Here is an 18,641-nt window from a genome sequence, read left to right on the forward strand (position 1 = left end):
TCCTTTCATTGGGCTTCTAAAATCTAAGTCAATGTGTGCCTAGGTTGTTTTTTTCTTTTTAAAAAATACAGGATTGCATCATACTCTGTCCCTCTGCCAACCAAAGACACTTTTGATCCAGTAGATGCTTGCATGAGTGGGGGGGGGGGGGTCAAAGGTGATTTGGGCAAATTCCCTTATTCCCACTGCTCTCTCATTCTTCCCATGTTGTTCCAGAGGATCCTCTAGCCTTCTGGAGCAGGGTTTGGAGGAAATTACAGGGGTCAGAAGCTCTCCGGACTCTCTCAAGACCTGGATGAAACCTTTACTGCTGATCTTTGGGGTAGACTATTGTGCATTAAATATTTGTCATGAGTGTGAGTGTTCAGATGTGCTTTACAGATAGTTAATTCCCATTTTTGAAAATTTGGGCACATCAATCTTTGCACTTAAAAATATTGAGCACACCGCACTCTGCTGGAAGAACAGTTGTCAATTCTGGCCTTTTCTCCCTCCCCTGCTCTGCCTGTCGAAAATATGCCCTGTGGGGGCAGGAACTCTGTTCAAGAGTGTAGGAGATTAATTAATGAAACCCACATCTCTCCTCCTTACTCCAGTGGGAGCCTCCTCTGGATATTGTTCCTTTCCACAGGAGTCTGGATCCAGTCAATTATTTTTTGCTTAGGTTGCATTTTAAAAAAAACCACTGGATAATATCTTACACAGTTGCTATCTGCTTGTAGGCATCATTAACTTCCAGTAGTGATTCTTAAGAAGAAACCTTTCTGGTCAGAATATCATGTTTTAAGATAGGCTGTGAACATGCTAAAAACCATAGTTCATCCTACTCTGTGTCAGTGTGTCCAACTACTTTATTTGTAAACTGCTAAAATATTTTACAATTTCTCAAGACTGAAATAATTGTTTTAATTGCATTTGTTAGCTGTTGCTTTGTTGAATCGTGATTAGAGTTTTGCAAAGGTCTTAAGTTCAAATATTTCACTCTCTCTTAACATTGCATTGTTTATGTACTTATACAACCCAAATACAAACATCCTAAAACACAAAATGAAGTACAGTAAATCTTTCCTACAGTATGCAACTTCTTTAAAAAGGTGCAGCAAAGGGGGCTGTGTGGGTTGGTCAGTTCACAACATCACAAAGCTAATCAGCACAGTGAACAGCTGCTGTAAATGTATGGAGCTTTCTTTTTTCTTTTTAACCCTTAGCTTGATGCTGGAGAGGAAATGGTGCAGAGAATCTTTCAGCATGGTTCAACTGTTGAAACAGTATTATCAACTAATTGCTATAAATTACAAATGTCTTAGCTTTCATAACACGTACCCATATACTAAATTAATAATCATCTTTTAAAGCATGGGCTTCCAACATGGACACTATGGCTTGCTTGAGGTCTTCCATGGATGTCCATTCTTTAAAGCCTCTATGTGCTTTTCAAGGTTCATTATTAATTTTCTTGGCTCTGACTCTTACACAGCAAAGTGTGTCCGCAGGTGGGTGCTCTCCGTCTCAGGAGCAGAGATAGTTGTTAAAGGTGTTTTAATCTTATCACTGCTTTATCCAACCAATGTGGACACCACCACCTGTTCAGAAAATGTCTTTAAAGTCATTGTAGCGCACAATTAGGCATGTCTAAAATGATTTCAAGGGGCGCGGGTGGGGCTGTGGTCAAACCAGAGAGCCTAGGGCTTGCCAATCGGAAGGATGGCGGTTCGAATCCCTGTGACAGGGTGAACTCCCGTTGTTCAGTCCCAGCTCCTGCCCAGCTAGCAGTTCGAAAGCACATCAAAGTGCAAGTAGATAAATAGGCACCGCTCCCGCGGGAAAGTAATTGGCGTTTCCGAGCGCTGTTCTGGTTCGCCAGAAGCGGCTTAGTCACATGACCCAGAAGCTGTACACCAGCTCCCTTGGCCAATAAAGTGAGATGAGCGCCGCAACCCCAGAGTCGTCCACGACTGGACCTAACCCTAAACGGTCAGGGTACCTTTACCTTTTAAAATCGATTTCAGAGATGTAAAGCAGCACTGCTGGCCTAATAAAGTTCGCTTTTTCATTCTGCCTGTCTGTCTCTCTGTATGTATCTATATCTACCTACCTACCTACCTATACCTACCTACCTATATAGACACACACATATACACACTGCATTCCTTTCCAGAGAGCGCCACTAACCCTGATTAAAAAATAAATAAATGTAAAAGAGCATATATTAAAATGATAAAACCACAAGTGCGTAGTCAACGCCAACAGCAGAACGTCAACACGTGTTTCCCCAAAAGAGTAACGGAACAAAACCATTTTGACTCCGGGTGACGGGACCTTCCCCCGCCCTCGGAGCACACCTAATGAGGGGGGGGGGGGCGCGCGCACGGAAGAGAGACCCAGCAGATGGGGGGGCGGCGCCACCGCCCCGCCCCCGGCGACCACGTCGTGGTCTCGCGGACGTCACAAACCCGCTTTGTTGCGCATGCGCCCCCTTCCCTTCCTTCCCCCCCCCCCGACTCCGAGCGAAGCGGCCCGAGACGTAAACAAACTCCGCGAGCGAGTCCGTCCGGCGCGGGAGCCTTTCCTTCCGCCTCCTCGCGACCTCCGCCCCTCACGCGACGTCCCGAACCGTTTGCCTCCGCCAGCTTCTCTCAACCCCTCCGCCGTCCGTGAGGCGCCTTCGTTGCCCCTCGCTCTCCGCACCCCGAGGGGCTCGGAAAGGCGGCCAGGGCCGCCATCTCTCTCTCTCTCTCTCGCTCCCGCCGAGGCTGGGCCTCGTCGAAGGGGGACCCGGAGGAGCCTTCCCCTCTTGCCTTGCCCGTCTCCTTCCAGCCCCTCCGAGGAGGCTGCTGCTCGGCTGGGCTCTCGTCAGCAAGACTCCCTCCGAGCGTGGTGGGTGGCGCCGAACGGGTTGCTTTTCTTTCCAGGTACAAGCAAGAGCTGTTTGGGGGGGTTCAAACTGGCGGGGTTGGGGTGCTACACTCTGGGGCAGGCATAGGCAACCTTCGGCTCTCCAGATGTTTTGGCCTACAACTCCCATGATCCCTAGCTAACAGGACCAGTGGTCAGGGATGATGGGAATTGTAGTCCAAAACATCTGGAGAGCCGAAGGTTGCCTATGCCTGCTCTGGGGGAACCTTTCTGCTGAAACGAAAGAGCGGGGAGGGGGGGCTAAAAGCTCACCCCACATTTTCTGGTAATCAGCTTTCATTAGTGTGCTTTTTTATTTTTGCAGGGTCTTCTCCCAAATGTAGGGGGGAGGGGGGTTTACTTCTGGGCCTGCTAATCTTGGGGTGTGTCTCTCAGTCACCCCTTTCTTGAATGCAGAACCCAGAACTGAACGGGATGTATTGCCATTTCAGGAGCACCACGCTCCACCCAGTGTCAACAGGTTTATGTGGGGGCAGAATTAGAAAATGGGTCCCCAAACATGAGAACTTTAAAGGGCTTAGCTTTGGCTGAGAGGTCGTGCCCCCGTTGATATGGGATAAAACTGCAGAAAGCTATTGGCATTGGCAAGTGTGTAAATGATCTTGTTAAATGACATGTTTTGTTGAGCCAGTTTCTGGTGGTAAGAATGTGCAATTGTCTGAGCTTTGCAGGACTGTTCTTTAAGCATATATACCGGTATATATATAAGTTATTTATAAGTAATTGTTTAACTGCACGTCTTGCTATGTTTACAGATATGTAAAACATACGTATTCATTTTCATATATTTATCGTTCTGAAATTGTGTTTATTTAATCCATTTTATAGAGCAGTGTCTGCTCAGTGTTTGTACGTTAATGGGACATTCCCAGGCTACTGCAAATAAGATTGCAACTTATTTAGCACCACAGAAGGCAATTTCATCCGCTTTCTTAAATATTTTGTCAAAACCTTGATTGTTGTAAGTACACGCCTAAAGCCTCTGCCTGGAAAATCTGTTTTAACAAGATCTCTGTAAAAAAAAAAAAAAAGAATGCACCTGCACCTTTTGAAAAACTTGCACCTTGTTCAGAAAACATCTACATGAAATATTAGCATTGTAGATTTTGATCCATAGTTTCTTGTTAGATAGTATTATTTGGGCCTTCTTGCATGTGGAAGAAGAGACACCCATATCATTGTTGAAGAAATGCCAAGGAGACATGAATTCAACATACTGAATTCTTTAGAAAGCAGGGAAGATGCCTCATGCTTATTCCTCTTGATTAAAAGATCTGAGTTCTGTCTTTGAACATTGGAGTTTCCAACAGTGGTGCAGCAAGATCCACTACTGTATAAACATTTCATCTGAGACTTTTTCACAGTTATACTTCCATGAAATTATATAGCTATCTTTGTTTAAAACATGTTCCTTTGATGGGAACCATAGTTCCACAGACGCTTAAACTTAATCCTTAAGAGCACATGATACTTTCTTATGAAATCCTTACTAATCATCTTCTGAAGACTATGCTTGTGTGGCAGTGTTTTCAAAAGATCAATAAGCTTCTCTTTTGCAATCCTCCATAGGAATAAAATGACAGCTACATTGGTGACCTTTTTGTCATCTGAAGTGTTTAATAAGCACAAAGGTTAGAGAGTGAACAACAGTATTATTTGTTTACTACCTATTTTTCAAATTATAATAACAATGAAAGAGCAGTTCCCCCCCCCCAAACTATAGTATTAAGTTATTGTTTTTTGCTTAATTTTTATCACCATTCTTTATATTTTGCACAGAAAGTAGGATGATAAATTAGTGATCCAAGGCAGCTACAAGAAATTCAACAAAAACTACCAATTAAAAATATCTGAAGAAGTGTGCATGCCCACGAAAACTTATATCCAGAACAAACTTAGTTGGTCTCTAAGGTTCTACTGGACAATTTTTTTAAATTTATTTATTTCAATTAAAAATAGTTATTAAATAAGTACTTTGGGGCTTCCCTTCTTCATTCGTTAAAAGTATTTCTGCTTTCTTGCAAAAATTATTACCCTGTCCCTTAAACAACTTATTCAGGGTGTTGTCCAAAAAGGGGCCAGCTATTTCTGGGCCTATTAATCTTGGGCATGCTCTCAGTCACCACATTGATTAATGCACCTGGAGCTTAACGGGATATGGTATTTCTAGGTTACATAACTCTGCAAAATGAAAAAAAAATCTTATGAAACCTGATTAAGAAAAATGTGGTAATTTTGTTTGCGAGGTCTTTTGGTTACTATGTAAACTCTGTAATCCGTTTTTTAAAAAGTGATTTAATGTACCAGTGCTCTTACAGTTAAATGGTGGATCTTTTTTCTTCCCCCACCCCACCCCACCCTTATATTTTTGTTACTTATCCAGGAAGCTTCTTGAAACAGCGGCTTGCTTCTAGACACCTCCAAAGTTAAAATGGCCTCTGCAGTTATTAGTTCGGTTCCTACTACTGCATCACGGTTTGCTCTTTTGCAAGTTGATAGTGGCAGTGGATCCGATTCAGAATCTGGAAAAGGAAGAAACAGTCGAAATGGTGGAAAGTCCCAAGTTTCAGGCAGCAAGTCAACCACAAATGAAAAGAAAAAAGAAAAGAGAAGAAAAAAGAAGGAGCAGCAGCAGAGTGAAGCCAATGAGGTGGTGTGACTGTTATGTTTCAATACTCAGTTGGGCCAGGTATCCACATACATGCAAAGGAAAAGTCAAAAAGTGAAGGATCAAGAATTAAGTATACTTGAAATGTGGTAAAGATTCCAGCAGGGGTTAGAAGTGGGAAGGTGTTTAGGATCAGGTGGATCCTAAACACCTTTCTTTCAAAACTAATCCAAAACATTTATCTTTGGAAGGAGATGTTTCTGAAGAAATCTGCCCTAAGGATTCTGAAGAAATCTGCCCTAAGTGCTTGTTTTCTTTAATGTAGGTGTCTAGGTTCATAGCATATATTGGTGCATATGGTTCAGATAGTTTAAAAAAAATATTCTTTGTGGGTGACAATGCCTGTATACAAATATTATTGAGTAGTATTAAGTGTTATTCAGTTTTCAAACAAATACAAAATTGGCAGTACTTCTAAAACATACTACGAATCATTTTGAACTTGGAAGACTTCCTCAATTTTGCTTCCTGTCTTACTATATTGTAGCTACTCGTGATATTTGTAATGCATCTGTTGTTATGGAATTCATGTTAGGCTATATCCAATTGTGCTAGCAAAAGCACTTGAGGCAGGGCACCTGATTTTCACTGATTGCCCCTGAAGGTTATGGGACCATGTGGAACAGTGGGATATGGCACAGAGGACTGGAATTGATGGTGAGGGTTTGTAGTAATGGGGTACCTCACTTTACCTTTACCTTTTTACCTTTACATTAAGAGAAGCACTTCAGCTTACATAAAACCACCATTGGCTACAACCCACCATTATTTATATTTTAACATACCATACTTTTATTCCACCAGTGTGGTGTAGTGGTTGAGAGCGGTAGACTCGTAATCTGGTGACCTTGGGCTAGTCACACTTCTTTGCAGTCTCTCAGCCCCACTCACCTCACAGAGTGTTTGTTGTGGGGGAGGAAGGGAAAGGAGAATGTTAGCCACTTTGAGGCTCCTTCGGGTAGTGATAAAACGGGATATCAAATCCAAACTCTTCTTCTTCAACTCCTATTTTCAGAGAAAACTAGTCTCCCAAAGCATCATGTCATTCAATAATTCAGTATAGTTCTGGTGGTAGGCGCAATACATAAATGAAAAAGACATACAGACCCTGCATTTGTGCTTACTAATTACAAGGGGAAGGGGAAAGGTAGAGGGGGGTCAGTTTGAGAAGGCTGGAATGATGTGGTGAATTGTATATTTACATTTACAGTTTGGGCCCAGCTGATCTTTCCTTGTTCCTCTGGCCATTTGTACACAGGGAACCTAATGTGTGTTTATTGTTCTAGCCAGTTTAGACCACCAACATTATGTAAGGGTTTCTTCTTAATCAAATCACCAGAATAATGTAAGGCACTTCAGAGCAAACCTACACTGAGGTTTCAGCTTGTCACAGTGTTTTATACTTTATAAAATTATTTGTTTATGTTCATTGTTTTTATAGCTCAGAAATCTCGCTTTTAAGAAAATCCCTCAGAAAAGTTCCCATGGAGCTTCTTTGTCTCTGCACGAGCAAGCATTAAATAATTCAGCAAGGAAAGATTCTCAGGAAGAGAACTGGCAAGAGTGGAGACAAAGAGATGAACAGGTAATTCATCAAATATGTTATTTTAATAAGTTTTAAGTGTTCGTGATTATTCATTTTAACCTCTGCACCTTCTTTGTATGCAGTAGCACTGGCAGGCATTTGGGTCAGGTTTGAAAGAAAGCTCTATTAAACACAATAGGACTTAATTCTGTATAAACGTGCAAATGATCAGGCTATAACTTTCAGCAATCATGAGCGTGTGTGTTCTGAGAAAAAGGTTATGTTTACCGTAGTTCATTGAGATTTATTCTCTAGTCAAGGTGCCAAATAATATCATTTGTTACCCACCCCTTCACCCTTTGGTTCCAGTAGGTTACAACAATTAAAACACAATGTTAAAAGCAGTTTTAAACAACCAACAATCAAATAAATAAGGTGGATCCTAAAAATATACATCTCTAGCGTCAAAAGAGGTGTGTCCTCAGCAATTTCCAGAAGCTATATCATGAAGATGCTAGATGCACCTCTTTAGGGGAGGGAGTGAATGATAAGTAACTGACATGTGGTACTAAGATAGAGGGGTGGTGTATGTTTGAATAAAACCCTGCCACAGGGCACACTTTTCCATCTTGTTTCTTCAGTTGACTTCTGAAATGTTTGAAGCCGATCTTGAAAAAGCTTTACTTCTCAGCAAACTGGAATATGAAGAACACAAAAAGGTATTTCCTTCTTTAATTATGATTAAAACACAAATATTCATAACAGTAAACTTTTTATGAGCCTATGTACAGCTGTAGGTTCCCCCCCCCCCTAGATTCAGAAAATATTGCCTATGGTAATAGTAGTTGTGAAAACAGAATTATTTCTTACGTAGTTTTGTGTACAATGCTGGATGTGTGGTTTACTTGTTTAGAGAGGCCAGTTGCATAGACACGGGTTCAAAATACTAAGCAAGAGACTAAAATGCTTTATATTGCTTCAAAATAGTTCTTTGCATAACTTGTTTTCCCTTTGGCAATGTTTAACCACAATGTTCTATGATTTAGCCTCTCAAATTGAAGATATGTGTATAAGGTGGGTTTTTTTCTTTACAGGAATATGAAAATGTTGAAAGTGCTTCTCCTCCATCAAAAGCTGTACACAAGAAAGAGAAAAGAAAAAATCAGCAGGGAAAAGACAAACCTCTCACTGTGTCTTTAAAAGATTTCCAGTCTGATACTAACATAGGTAAGTTTTTAAGTGCTAAATGTTTCAACGAATCATTAGGTCTCTCAAAGAGTCACAAGATTTAGACACCTGTCGGGTTAGGAATTCAGATTCAGGATTCAGACTTCACTTGCATCGCCAACAGTGTGAGTGGGGGGACTTTTGCCAGTTCCCCCTTTGTACCCTCAGATATGTAGATATGTTCCAGAGTATTGGCGGATTAAGTGAAACAATCTGAGAAGTGTTTGTGTCCTGGGGGTGGGTGGAGAATTGGCAAAATATGCTTCTTCCCCTTTGGTTAGTGAGATCTCTCTGCTCAATCAGAAGTCTCCCATGGACAGAGTGCCTGTACAATGAGCTAAAGTCTTAATGAAACTTTACACTGCTTTGATCTTTTATGTTTAAATACTGCTGAGAGAAGGATATAGCAGAATCAGCATAGTTGGACTCTCCTTCTATTCCCCAGAAAAGGTGGTCCACCAGGACAACTAAAGCAGTTTTAGTTTTAACACCAGCCCAAAAACTACTTTGAAGAACCTCTAAATTGGTTTCATCCCAGAAAACCGGGGTCCATTTTGCAAATCACACACTTCATCACACTTTGTGGCAAATTTGATACTCAGTTGCAGTAGTTTAGTTTCAGGTGGGTCAAGTGGTGCTTTGTTACTAGATTTGTAAATCTGTCAAAACAGAATACAAGGAATTTAAAGTACGAATGGAAATTTTAGCTTAGACTTAGAGAATCTTATTTTATAATTTAGCAGAGTATGGCACTGAAATATTCCTGGATAATCAGTTTTAGGGTTTTTGTTCACAAATTAAATTTAATCTGTAACTTACATTTTTCATGTTGTTTCAGATCACCTTCCCAAAAAGCAGGAGGTAAGTACCCAAACAAACAAAAATAATGCTTGAAGTATCTAATGAGGGAATTCTTTAAATGGCACCGTTAATTTTCCCACTTTCTTGGCAAGCATTAGTGTATGCTCTGTTCTACAGTAAATAAGCGACATGGTTCTGTTGGGGAGACTTAAGTGAACAGCAGGAACCTAGAAATTGTGAAGAAATTGTATATGAAAGACTGTGCTATTAAATTAACATTTCAACACAATTTATTTTAAGATTTCTCAGTGAATAATTTCTGTGGCTGCACCAATTTTTTTGCACTAAATATTTTTAACAAGGAAAGTGGGCTCTTGAAAGTTCAAAATGGTCCCTTGAGAAACCTAATCAGTTCTTATTAGCTGTCTCTCTTGTACCTAATCTTCGGCTGTTTAGTTGCTATAATTTTTTGTTTCTAGCTTCTCTTTTGGCTTCTTTCTGAATGACTTATGTGATCTCAGCTAATCATGGTCTAGGTAGTGAATGTGATGACACCATAGTACGCAGTAGTCAGTCTAAGTGTACTATATGATTACATCACTTTGGGCAAAGTAAGCCTTGGCTTTACCCTCAAACTGAATGATGCAACACTTTCTTGCTGTGCTGGGAAGGCAAAGAATGAAAGCATTGTAGCAAGACAATGGTTAGTTGGTTGTTTCTGAAAGACATTAATGTATTCCATGTTTTGCTGCATTACAAGGCCAGCAAATTTAGAAAGTGATTAAAATAGTATCTAAGCATTATTAAAATAATGCTAACTTTTTGACTGATGCAATTACCAAGACCTATTGTAGGGATGGAGGGCATTTAGGAAAAAATGTATTATTGTAAATTGCTTTAAAGCTGAAATTTCATATTTAGATTGGGATTTCATATATAAGCCTTAGAGTAATTACTTATTGTTAAGTTGCTGAATTGTTTTACTAGAGATTAATTATAGTTTCTTGGTAGGAATTGAGCTCTTCACATACTGTCTTGCATGATGGTGAATTCTTCAATAGACTGGAAGATGATGTGCACAAAATAATTACCAGGGAGAAAAGAAGAGAGCATATCACAGATAATGGAATGGATAACAACACATCGCATGATCCCACACATGTATGTTAAATGAACATTCCTGAAAGTATACTGTACTGATTATAATAGAGGAGGTGAAATTGAGTAGCTGCTTAAAAGTGCATACATGTATGAAAAGGCCACTAAATTTCCTCCTCTGAGAAATACCTGACAAGGAAAATGTAACTTTAAGAACTGGTGCCTGAGTTTCCCTGTTTTACTCTTCCATTTTTCATTTTGTGTAGTGCCTTTGGATTGTAGGCCTCTGGCACGGATTGCCTTGTTTTTACTTTTTATTCATCTTTTTGTCTGAAGTGTTGAGTAAAAGTGGTTTAAATAATGTGTGCCACAGGGATTGGTGTGTTTGTTCACCTACCCTAGGGGTGGAGAACCCGTGGCTCACCAGATGTTGCTGAGCTACAGCTCCCATCATTCCTGGCCATTCATTGCCCATGCTTTCCATGACTAATAATAGAAGCATGAAGGGACCCTGAAGATCATCTAGCCCAATCCCCTGGAATGGAAGAATCTCAACTAAAGCATCCATGACAGATGGCCATCCAACCTCTGTTTAAAAACCTCCCTTTCACAGTAGTCCATTCCACCGTCGAACAGCTCTTAACATCAGAAAGTTCTTCCTAATATTTAGTTGGACTCTCCTTTCTTGTAACTTGAAGCCATTGGTTCAGGTCCTACCCTCTGGAGCAGGAGAAAAGAAGCTTGCTCCATCTTCCCTGTGAAAGCCCTTTAGAGATTTGAAGATGGCTATCTCCTTATCTAGGCTAAACATACCCAACTTCCTCAGCCGTTCCTTATAAGGCTTGGTTTCCAGACCATTGATCATTTTGGTCACCCTCCTCTGTGCACATTCCAGCTTGTCAATACCCTTCTTAAACTGTGGCACTAAGAACTAGACACACTATCCAGGTGTGGTCTGACCAAGGCAGAATAGAGTGGTATTATTATTTCCCTTGATCTGGACACTATTCTTCTGTTGATGCAGCCTAGAATAGCATTAGCTTTTTTTGCAGCTGCATCCCACTGTTGACTCATGTTAAGCTTGTGATCTACTAAGACCCTTAAATCTTTTTCACATGTATTACTGGCAAACCAGGTGTTCCCTGTGCAACTGGTTATTGCTGCCTAAGTATGATACATTTGTCCCTCTTGAAATTAATTTTGTTAGTTTGGGCCCAGTTCTCCAATCTGCTAATGTCATATTGAATCCTGATTCTGTCTTCAGTAGCATTGGTTACCCCTCCCAGTTTGGTGTCATCTGCAGATTTGATGAACATCCCCTCAATTCCTACGGCACCCCACTTCTCTCCCCCTCCCCCGGATGACAAGGAACCATTAATGAGTACCCTTTGGGTTCAGTCAGTCAACCAACTACAAATCCACTTTACATTTACCTCATCCAGCCCATATTTTACCAGTTTCTGCACAAGAATATCATTGGGGACTTTATCCAAAGTGTTACTGAAATCAAGATATACTATATACACAGCACTCCCCTGATCCACTAAGCTTGTAATTCAGTCAAAAAAAGAAATTGGATTTCAACAGGCATTACCGTATTTTCGCTCCATAAGACGCACCTGGACATAAGACACACTTAGTTTTTAGAGGAGGAAAGGGGGAAAGCCCTGGTTGTTTTGAGGATCAGCTCAAAGTGGTGCAGCTTCTTTTGCAAAGGGAAAAGCCCTGTTTTTTTTGAGGATCAGCTCAAGGTGGTGCAGCTTTTTTTGCAAAGAGGAAAACCCCCATTTTTATGGGGTTCAACTCACAGTTCTGCAGCTTCTAGTCCTACAGCCATTTCTACAGTTTCCAGACAGATAATCTAATCAGCCAGTCACATGTCGCTTGGGGAAACAAACAGCCTCTCTCTGCATTCAACAATGGAGGCCTGGGCAAGGGGGCGGGGTTGGAAAGGGAGCCTTATCTCTCCCCAATCACTTGCTGAACAGCTGTTCACCTGCTTCCTTTCAACACCCCCCCTCTCTTTGTAAAAAAAAGAGAGAGAGCACAATCTGCTTTTGGCCCCTAGGCAATTCAGCTCCAGGGACCATGCATTCGCTCCGTAAGACGTGCAGACATTTCCCCTTACTTTTTAGGAGGAAAAAAGTGCATCTTATGGGGTGAAAAATACAGTACTTGTTTTGAGAAACCTAGGCTAGATCTTAGTAATCACAGCATCCTTTTCTAAGTATCCCTAGACAATCTGTTTAATTATATGTTCTAGGACCTTTTCTGGCATCAGCATCAAGCGGTTCAGTAGTTACATGGGTCTTCTCCCCCCCCCCCCTTTTTCAAGATGGGGACATGATTTGCCTGCCTTCAGACTGCAGGGACCCCACCTGGGAGTTGGTTGTAGTTGGCAACATGTGTAGAACCACAGGTTCCCTATACCTGCCCTACCTGAACTCTGGACAGGTCACCTTTTAAAGCCGCTTTGAATTTCAGGGGCAGCTTACTCTCTGGGTAATGATTGAAATTTCTTTGTAGTGAAATAATTTTTGACCAACTGTAGTAGCTTCCTGAATGAGGAAACATTTTGGACTAACAATCAGTGTTATGTGTCAGTTTCCATAGTAAGTATGTGACCATATAGTAAGTTCCATTGTATTTTTGAAATACTAAAAGTTTAAATTGCTAGCATTTTAAAGCATACCTATGTTTATTTGTTACTTTTGAAAATATTTTGAATGATTAAACAGTAGTTCACATCCATTGTATCTTTCTTTTAAAAATCTGGAGGATTTTGTATTGAAAGACGGAAGAATAGAGAGACTAAAGCTGGAACTTGAGAGGAAAGATGCAGAAATCCAGCAATTAAAGAGTGTAATCACTCAATGGGAGGTATGTAATGGGTTTCTTTATACAGCATTTAATTTAAACAAATGTTTAGATTTGTTGTATTATTTATATATTGTATTAGCCTTTTCAAATCACAGCTTTTCAAAATAAAAATTACACTTAATCTATATTAGTAGGAGTTGGCATCTAGATAACATTATTTCAGAAGTAAATAAATGATTTTTACTTAGTAAAATAGGCTTATCATTTAAAGGCTTTCAGTGTGTGCTGTCAATCCTCCATCCCCAGCCTCAGAAAGTCCACATGATGGCATAGTAATTGTAAATCAACCTTTTTCTTACTGTTTTCTTTCATAGATGTTCTTTATTCTACCAGTTAATGCTGCTGTAAGGAGAGAAGTTAGTAATTATAGGTGTTTCTGCCACGTGAGAGAGTTGGACATGTTGCATTAAAAGTCCACATTTATAAACAATCAACTACTTGTCAACAGTTTGTTAATGTTCAGAAGAATTTGGTCCAGGGGGGTTGTAACCTCAGACTTCGTATGTGTTTATTAGAATCATAGAATCTTAAGAGTTGGAAGGGACCAAAGGGTCATCTAGTCCAACCCTCTGCAATGCAGGAATCTCAACTAAAGCACCCATGACAGATGGCCATCCAACTTCTGTCTAAAAACCTCCAAGGAAGGAGAGTCCACCACCTCTCATGGGAGTCTGTTCCACTGTTGAACAGCTCTTACTGGTCAGAAAGTTTTTCAGAACGTTTAGTCGGAATCTCCTTTCTTGTAACATATTAGATATTTTTGTTGCATTTATGAATGTTGCCAAGAGTAATTATTTGTAGCACATTACCCACCTCATCTGTTTAATTGTCAGTAGCGATCAAGGAAGATTAATTGATCTTTGAAGGCAACAGCCAACCATTTATAAATGGGGCAATTTTGTGAATTTCCAGCTCAAAAATACATTTCTCTTTTTCTCTGCCATCCTCTCCTCTGATTCTTGAAGCTCACCCACACATGCTTTTTTCAAAAATGGAATTTGGGGAATCTTGAGTGTACTTGTGTATTACATTTTCCAGATTAGATTTTCCTTTTCTCCCATAGATAGATCTTGAAATGTTAAGGCACCAATTCTAAATGCACTTACTGGGCAGTAAATTTCAGTGAAAATAGACATGCATAAGATTGCCCTGTTCAACGAATACTCTAATGTCCATATTGTTTAAATAGGCCATTTGCATTAATTTAACTTTTGAAACATTTAGGCAAAGTATAAGGAAGTGAAAGCAAGAAATGCACAGCTGTTGAAAATGCTGCAGGAAGGAGAGAGTAAGTACCTGTACTGCTTTGTTTGTTAAATATTAAAATTCTTTTAAAAATTTGTTTTGTTCCTTAAATCTATCTACAAATTGTTTGGACAGTGCTAAGACAAATAGACTTGTTCAGTTTTTATTTCATAGCAGCCCTATGCAATCTGTGACCCTGCATGGCGGAATGCAGCCCATCAGCCATGTTTTGTGGTACTTGAAAAATGTGCCTCTAACTATTCTCAACATCTTTAAAAATAGGAAGTCTAATCTTTTTTGTTTTGTTTTAAAACTTTAGTGAAAGATAAAGCCGAAATACTGCTTCAGGTCGATGAATCTCAGAGTATTAAGAATGAGCTGACTTTACAGGTAAACATTTCTGTAACACATTTTAAAAAGCCTATTAAATCAAAATATCAGAACATCTGAGTTGGAAGAACTATGAGTAATCTTCATGGAACAGGACCTTCCCACTGCATCCAACTTAGATGGATTAATTTCAGTGAGTAAAAATTAGTAAGATAAAATCCTATTTTTTCTCTTTGCAACAGCAACTTTATATAGTTTCCAGTAATTCTCAAAATATTGTGAACTTGCTGTTTCACATGGTACATCTTGCCACATTATTTCCATGAAAAGTTATCAGGCAAGAATTTTGAAACTGAGCTAATAAGCAAAATAGCACATACTGATTTTCTTTTTCATTAGTGCTCTAATAGGCATGTAACTTTATTATCTTCAAAATGTCACTTTGTTAAGAGACAAGACAGTAATTGTTGAGCTTTTATTTTGTTTTTTAAGGTTTCCAGCCTTCATGCTGCACTGGAACAAGAACGATCTAAAGTGAAATTACTGCAAGCAGAGCTAACAAAATATCAGGTAACATTACTAGCCACTTCATAAGTAAACAGAAACTCACAGAAGAAACTTTTCTTATACCCATCCCACAGCTGCAGCTGCCTGTACTAAAAAGCCTCTTCAGGAAGGTTGAAGGTCTTGAACAGTGTCAGAGAGGCAATGGGAGCTGCTAGAGGAAGGGGGACAAGAAACGTTTCCTTCAGTGAACTTACTTAGGATCCAAGCCTGTTTGTTTATATTTACATACCAAGTTTGTGTCTGTTTGCTCTAAAAAGGAGCTTTTAAAGCAGACTTTACAAATATTTCTTCTGGATCCACTGCATTCAGTGAATCTCCTTTTCTGTCTTGTTGTTTAGTGATCTGCACAATTCCTCCATCACCACAATTGTTTATTACCCTGTTACCTCTAATTGACAGTTTATTTGTGGCTTATTTGTGGGTGCGGCCCACCTGCCGGCACTACTGTCCTGAATGGGGGACGGCCAGCACCCCACAAACCAGCGCTCAATTTTGAGCGCACTGCCCACTCACCCACCTACCAACACAATTGCCTCCCAGCACTACCTCCCCAAGCTGGTGCCAGGGGAGGCTGGGAGCAATGGGCGGGCTGCGTGCCGTTGCCCCGCGCTCCTGGGCTGCTTCCGGTGAGGAGGAGCAGCGCTGCTTTGCCGGTGGCCTCAACCCCTTTCCCCTTCCATACGGCGGCTTGGGAGATGCGGTTGGGCTGGGCGCTGCTGTCCCGCACCCCCGACAGCCGGCCCTCTTGGGCAGTTGTTTCAGCAGTGATACCATAAGGTTGTGAATATAAGCCACACTTTAACTTTTCACAATTGGAATTTGGAAAAAAGTGTGGCTTATATTCAGGCCAATACGGTATCTATCCTATGTGAGGGAGGCATCTAGACATGGGTTACTTCCACCCAGGACAGGCAGGGTCACATAATACAGCTATGAAGACCCGGGCAGGCAATTCTTAATTCTCTTCTCACACACATTCCTGTGTTTGTATATATGCTGTACTTCAGTACTGCAGTAAACAGCAACTTGAGGATACTATGTCTCCTCCCAAGTATTATGCTCAGGACCCACAAGTGTATTCACTTGTTTCAGCAGCAATGAGCATCCATCTAAAGAAAGTGCTGCTTGAGGGTGATACATCACACCTTGGGAAGGGAAAGGACAAGTGGTTTCTATTTCTCCTGGGGAAAGAATCCATCCATTCTTTCAGGAGTGTTTCTCTCCCTTCCTAGAGGGCTCTTGTAGGAAGTGGCAGTATTGAAGAGATACAGCTAGTGCTTTCTGCAAAAGCCCCGTTTTTGGGGTGGGGGGTGGGAATAGCACTTTTTGGTTGATACTTAGGTTTACATAACACAAGCTTCTTTTCCTTCTCTGTTATAGGCTGGAAGAAAAGGGAAAAGAAATTCAGAGTCTGATCAGTGCAGGTGATCACATTTGTACCAAAATCAGAGCAAAAAATAAATTTGATCTTCAGGGGTTTTGCAGAAATGTATTTGTACTACTGCTTAACTATGCAGTTTTCTGGGTTTGGGGGTGAAGTTTAATTGACTAATGTTCTAAATATTCAATCTATTGCACTTCTAGTATAAAGAAGAGAAGCTGGAAACTGTTACAGTGACGCTCAAACCTTGTTTGTCCTAATGCTACACCTAGTTTTTCATCACTCAATAAAGTTTTTGTCATTTTTATGACCCTGGTGTGTTTAATGATTTTAGCCTTATTGAAATTGTTGGCCCATACTATATTTCTATGTCATTTCCATCCTTTGTACCTTCTGCTTTTTCACACATCCACTCGATGGGTGCTTGACTGTTTAACCTAGTACGGAAGAGGGCATAATAAAAAAGGCAAAGCAGTGGTTCTGGACAAGACCTTCTGTGGGTAACATCAGACCACAGGGTCTGTAACAAGAACTCCTGCCAACACTGTTTTTTCAGGGCTCAGTAAGTATGTAATGAACTTTAAATGATTAGGAATAGGAATAATTTATTATTGGCCAAGTACATTTTCCAACATACTTGGAATTTGTTTCGGCTACATTGCAATGTAAACATACACTGTTCCTCTCACAATACAAAGAAGCAAAGAAACCCCACCCATAATTTACCTCCCCTTCATACAACTACGAATTTAACAATTTAATGGCACAAGGGACAAAACTATTCTTGTGCCTGGCCGATTTTGTATATGAAGTCCTGTAGCGACATCCAGATGGAAGTAAATCAAGCAGATGGTGACTGGGATGTAAAGGATCTGCTACAATTCTCTCTGCTCTCTTCCTAACTCGGGTAGCATAAATTGTCTATTGAAGGCAAGCTAACACCAATTACCCTTTCTGCAATTCTTACAGCTCGTTGGAGCCTTTTCTTGTCTCTCTTGGCTGTACCGTACCAAGCTGTTATAGAATTACAGAGAACAGTTTCAATGATGCCTCTGTAGAATTGGATCAACACTTCCTGGGACAATTTAAATTTCCTAAGTTGATGCAGGAAATACAGCCTCTGGTGGACCTTTTTAATAATACTATTGATGTTGCTTGACCAATTTTTGGGTGACCTTGGGCTAGTCACACTTCTCTGAAGTCTCTCAGCCCCACTCACCTCACAGAGTGTTTGTTGTGGGGGAGGAAGGGAAAGGAGAATGTTAGCCGCTTTGAGACTCCTTCGGGTAGTGAAAAGCGGGATATCAAATCCAAATCCAATTTAAGTTATAAGAAATTATAGAGCCCAGGAACTTCAAGGACTCTACTACTACAACCATGTTACCAAGAATGGAAAGTGGTGGCAGAACGGAAGAGTGCCTTCTGAAATCTATTACCATTTCTACTGTCTTTTGGGCATTTAGTACCAAATTATTTTCGGTGCACCACGAAACAAGGTCTACTTTCCGCCTATACACAGATTCATCGTCATCCTGGATAAGCCCAATAACTGTTGTGTCATCAGCAAATTTCAAGATCTTAACTGATTGATCAGTTCAGGTACATTCATTTGTGTATAGAGAGAAAAGCAGTGGGGAAAGGACACACCCCTGGGGAGCACCTGTATTGATGGTATTGTTGCTCAATATAATTTCCCCCAACCTCACCTGCTGCCTGCTGTCCGTTAAAAAGCTCTATATCCATCGGCAAACGGGCAGGTACATTAATGCTGTCACTTCACCTTTAGTCCTGTATATAAACAAGATTCCTTAAGCTAGGGTTGTCATGTGCATTTATTTGCTGTGCGTTCTCTTTTTTGCTCTTCAAGATATGGCAACCCCATGCAGTACACTTCTTTCCAAAAAGAAATAAAACCTTTCCCCCTTACATTGAAAATGTCCCAATTTATTTATTTTTTTGCGCAAAAAGATTGTCTTAAATAAAATTTTAAAAATCTCATGGTT

The 18,641-nt window shown here is 40.4% G+C and overlaps 1 protein-coding gene across 1 annotated transcript; it reads left to right on the forward strand.

Annotated features, from left to right (window-relative positions):
- The first annotated feature begins 2,896 nt into the window (after positions 1-2,896).
- Positions 2,897-16,948, forward strand: GKAP1 (G kinase anchoring protein 1). Its single transcript, XM_033164146.1, has 12 exons — positions 2,897-2,912; positions 5,300-5,566; positions 7,026-7,169; positions 7,751-7,828; positions 8,204-8,336; positions 9,175-9,197; positions 10,149-10,298; positions 13,014-13,115; positions 14,340-14,403; positions 14,680-14,750; positions 15,183-15,260; positions 16,638-16,948. Exons 2-12 carry the CDS (start codon positions 5,348-5,350, stop codon positions 16,683-16,685), a joined length of 1,110 nt encoding a protein of 369 aa, XP_033020037.1. The 5' UTR covers positions 2,897-2,912; positions 5,300-5,347; the 3' UTR covers positions 16,686-16,948.
- The last annotated feature ends 1,693 nt before the right edge of the window (positions 16,949-18,641 follow it).

Source organism: Lacerta agilis, chromosome 11 (assembly GCF_009819535.1).
Source record: "Lacerta agilis isolate rLacAgi1 chromosome 11, rLacAgi1.pri, whole genome shotgun sequence".
Classification (NCBI taxonomy): Eukaryota; Metazoa; Chordata; class Lepidosauria; order Squamata; family Lacertidae; genus Lacerta; species Lacerta agilis.